General features: G+C 52.1%; 1 protein-coding gene across 1 annotated transcript in view; it reads left to right on the forward strand.

Annotated features, from left to right (window-relative positions):
• Positions 1-4619, forward strand: part of NEFH (neurofilament heavy chain) — an 18023-nt gene that overhangs the window by 11218 nt on the left and 2186 nt on the right. The window contains exons 2-4 of the mRNA XM_004715350.3: positions 746-945; positions 2639-2763; positions 4264-4615. Of these exons, the coding sequence (XP_004715407.2) occupies positions 746-945; positions 2639-2763; positions 4264-4615 (677 nt within the window). The remainder of the gene's footprint in view (positions 1-745; positions 946-2638; positions 2764-4263; positions 4616-4619) is intronic.

A 4619-nucleotide genomic window follows, 5' to 3' on the forward strand; every position in this document is an offset into this window, starting at 1 on the left:
AAAACTGGGGCTTCCCATTCCCTTTCCATCCACAGCAGTAGCATACGGGTCTCCCATCCAATCCTCCACTGGGCAGGAAGCCTCCTAGATTTGCGCTTTACACAGGACTCCTGGCCACCAAGCTGTCTCCCCCCTTACCCCCCCAAGACTCAGGCCCTTGACTACTGTCCAGTGGTGCCCTCCTCTGGGGGCCAGGAGCCCCTTGCTGGCTGAGGAGGTTGGGATGGTTGACCTCGATGGGCTCAGGAGCTCTTATACTAAAGACTGTAGCCAGGTGTAGGATGGGGCCAGAGGGCCGGGCCGCATGAGCTCCTGACTCTGCAGTGACCTTGGATTTTGCACAAAAACCTTCAGGGCAGGGGCTGTGACCACTTGGTGACCTGATGGCTTGAGATACCCCATATCTGCAGAGGTCACAAGCCATGGATCAGGAACCATGACACTGCCAGGCCTTGCTGGGGACCACTGAGCAGGCAGAACGGGGCATCCCCTGCCCAGCAAGGCTTATACATCCTGAGGTTAGGGAGAGGAAGCACCCTTGTATTTAGAGTAAGACAGACACTAGATTTCAATCCACCTTTGACACTTACTAGCTGGGTGGCCCTGGGCGGCAATCATGTGCTTGTCATAGAGGGTGTGGTGAGTTAAGCACACAGCCCAATGAGGGCACCTTCTGGATCTGGGGGTAGGCACCCACATACAGGTGAGTCTGATCCCGAGCCGCCTTGCCGCAATCTTCCCGCAGTGCGCCTGGACCGACTGTCAGAGGCAGCCAAGGTGAACACAGACGCCATGCGCTCGGCTCAGGAGGAGATCGTCGAGTACCGGCGGCAGCTGCAGTCCAGGACCACGGAGCTGGAGGCCCTCAAAGGCACCAAGGACTCCCTGGAGAGGCAGCGCTCTGAGCTGGAGGATCGGCACCAGGCTGACATTGTGTCCTATCAGGTGCGTGGGACAGAGCAGAGGGCCAAACTGCTTCTGCTGGCTGGGTGGTCCTGGGTCAGTCACTGCCCTCTCTGAGCAAGGGTGTGTGGCCGTGAAGAACATAGGCCTTGGCATCGGATTTACCAGGGTTGTTTTCTCGCTGTGTGACCCCAGGAAAGGTCTTCGCCTCTTGGAATTAGTTTCTTTCTTGGCATTAAAAACCAATACAGAAAAGACTGCCTGCTGTAGGACCATGAAGATGAAATGAGAACTCCCCCAGTGTCAATGAGACTTCACTGTGGCACCTGTGTGCCAGGCAGTCCCCGAGAGGACATGCCGCGTACAGAGAACCACTTCAAGTAAGATGCAGTGATTCGAGGTTACATGTTGGGCTGCTAACTGCAAGGTCCGCGGTTCGAGACCACCAGTCACTCCATGGGAGAAACACCAGACTTGCTACTTCCATAGAGCTACAGTCAAAGAGACTCAGCAGGGGCAGTTCTGCCCTGTCCTATAGGGTGGCTATGAGTTGGCATCAACTCCATGGCAGGAAAATTTTTAAATTTCTAGCACCATTAGGGAAAGAAGAAAATTAAAATCACCTTCGTGGTTACAGTGGCCTGATAGAGTGGGGAGGGGGTAGAAGTTTTCTCTTGTGTGTAACATACTTTTTAAAATAGGTTTAAGAATTTTGTGTGTGTGGTTGGGGAGAAAATATACAAAGCAATTTCATTTTCCACCCACCAATTTATACACATTTTATTTTATACCATTGGTTACAATATCCTCAGTGTAACAGCACCCTCCCACTTCCACCCTGGATTCCTGGTTTCCTGCTGACCTTCTGTCCTCCCCTTCCTGTCTTCTGAGCTCTGTGTGTGGGCAGTGGCTGCCTTTGGGTCGCGTATGGTTGATGGTTCTGAGACGTACGGCCCTCGCAGGTATGATTGCTCACTTTCTAAGCCTGCCTGTTTGGCTGCAAGCTGACCCTGGGAGTGGATTCAGCTCCAAGTTTGAAGGGGATTTATGGGCCTCAGTCTCCGGGGTTCTACCAGACCAGTAAGCCTGGTCTTTTTTTAAAAAATGATGTTGACTTTGGAGTATAACAGACTTTTGTGTGTTGTCACAGTCACTACCATCAAATACCGTGTGACAGGCAGGCACTCTGGAGCATTGAGGGGAACAGTGGGGAGCAATGGAAGGTGAGATCCTGATCACCAAGAACTTGACTTGGTTATTGACCATGTAAGAGATGGGTAAACAAAACAAAAACAAGCAACATTCATCACCCCACCACCCAGGGCATCTGATTGTCCACCCAGGTCTTTCTCCCAGTTGGGATTCTGTATAAGGGCCTTCAAAAGCATTTGCAGAAAATTAGAAAAGATCATGGAAGTTTTTCCCCAGGAACTTTTTGAAACCCCGCTCTCTTCACAGGAGTCCTTTTTTTAACCCAAGTGGTTTCTTTGTCCACAAATGAGAACCTGCTTCTATGGCACCTGAATTCACTCTTGGAATCCTTCCAACAGTTGCGTGATGGGCGACTGTTATTTCCCCCGGGAAGCAGGTGCTCTGAGAGCTGGGAGACGTAGGGACAGTGGCTCTGGCGAGCCCTGGCTGGGCAGACTGTGCTGGCTGTGCCCCACCCACACCACCTCCCTCGTGCTGTGCCCAGGCTGTGGCTGCATGTGATTTTCAAGTCGCCTCTCTGCAGGAAGCCGCCCAGCAGCTGGACTCGGAGCTGAGGAACACCAAGTGGGAGATGGCCGCGCAGCTGCGGGAGTACCAGGACCTGCTCAATGTCAAGATGGCGCTGGACATCGAGATCGCCGCGTACAGGTGCGGTGGGGTCCGGGGCCTCCGGGTGGTGGGGATCAGCCCCCCCCCTCCCCAAGCCCTTAGAAGGAGCTGAGGCCTCTGATTTCAAGCCCACGCAGCTTCTTGTTTGAGAGACAACAATCTCAAAAGTGACTGATTTTTACCTTGACATTGACCTTAGAGGACTAAGTCCACCTGCCCCATCCCCAGAGTCTGTCAGCTAGAGGCCGGGTTTCGAGGGGAAGGAGATCCATGAGGAGTCGGGCACCTTTCCGACTCCATCCTCTGGAGCCGCTCAGCTCCCTGAGCGTTTGTTTCCCGAGGCGATAACAGGAGTGATTGGGAGGATCTTCCTGAGCTAATTTAGCTCACCAAGGTACCCCTGGACTGCCACTGAGAGCCATTGGGGCCAGGCCCGAGGATGAGCCCTCCCGGCTTAGCTGCTTCCTGCCCGAGTGATTCAGCATTGACCCTTCCCCCCTGACCCCTTGGCTGTAGTCTCGCTCTTCAAAGTTGGGTTCCTGAACCAGCAGCACCTGGGAAAGGCAGACTCTCAAGCCCCACCTCACACCCATTCGATCGGAACCAGAATCTGCATAAGGAGATCCCTGGTCACTGAACTTGGGAAGCGCCGATCTAGGGGTGAAATCCTGACACAGCCTCAGGAAGGTTTTCTGCCAAGTCTCTTTTGTTCATTACCACTTTTAAACAATCCTAGGAGGTAGGGAAGGTGCTGACATAATGGGCTGCTAACTCCCAAGGTCAGCAGTTCTAAACCACCAGCTGCTCTGTGTGAGAAGATAAGGTGTTCAACGCCCGTAAAGATTGACAGTGTGGGAAACCCACTGGGGCAGTTCTATTCTGTCCTGCAGGGTCGCAGTGAGTTGGAATCCACTCAATGGCAGTGAGTTTGGAGTTCTGGGGGAAGTGTTATGAGGTAGGAGAGCTTGTATGACCTTTCCCCAGTGAGGAGTTTGAGTAGCTTGACCATGATCTCCCATCTAACGGCAGGAAAATTGCTGCCACCATCCTCTTCCTGAAACCCAAATGGTGAGAAAATAAGGTAGCAGGAGGCCCTTGACATTTGAACGAGAACATTGTCAAACCTCCTTAATCTAAACTGATAAGGGTGGAATTACTTGGGGAGACAGCCAGCATTCTTGCGAAGCACATCTCAACTGAGGAACAACAAAGTCAGTTTGGTTAATGTAGGAGCTCTCTCATGCGGGTCATTGTTCACGCAAGGTGGGTGGGGGTGGGGGTGGGGTAAATTGGTCGGTTGGTTAATGAGTTGTAACCTTAGTTGCATTAAACAGGAGCACCTCCATTGGGGTAAAGATTTTCGGTAGTCTGGGATTATCTGTTCTCTAGTCCCAAAGTGTCAACCATTCACATGAATTCCTCAACCTATAGCCATATCACTGGACACCATGGGCCTTCATGGTAAGGTAGTGAGCCTCTAAACTGACGGTGAAATCTGCAGTGACTTAACAGCAATGCATTTCCTTATCCTTTCTGCAGAAAGCTCCTGGAGGGAGAAGAGTGTCGGATTGGCTTCGGACCCAGTCCTCTCTCCCTTTCTGAAGGCCTCCCCAAAGTTCCCTCCATAGCTACCCACATAAAAGTGAAAAGTGAAGAGAAAATCAAGGTGGTCGAGAAGTCAGAGAAGGAAACTGTGATTGTAGAAGAACAGACGGAGGAGATCCAAGTAACCGAAGAAATGACCGAAGAAGGAGAAGAAGAAAAAGAGGCCAAAGAGGAAGAAGGCAAGGAGGAAGAGGAGGGAGAAGAGGAGGAGGAGGAGGAGGAGGAAGCAGAAGGGGCAGAAGAAGCTGTATCTCCAGAGAAGGCCAAGTCTCCTGGGAAGGAAGAAGCAA

This window comes from Echinops telfairi, unplaced genomic scaffold (genome assembly GCF_000313985.2).
Source record: "Echinops telfairi isolate 266 unplaced genomic scaffold, ASM31398v2 ScPeMD7_29;HRSCAF=101, whole genome shotgun sequence".
Classification (NCBI taxonomy): Eukaryota; Metazoa; Chordata; class Mammalia; order Afrosoricida; family Tenrecidae; genus Echinops; species Echinops telfairi.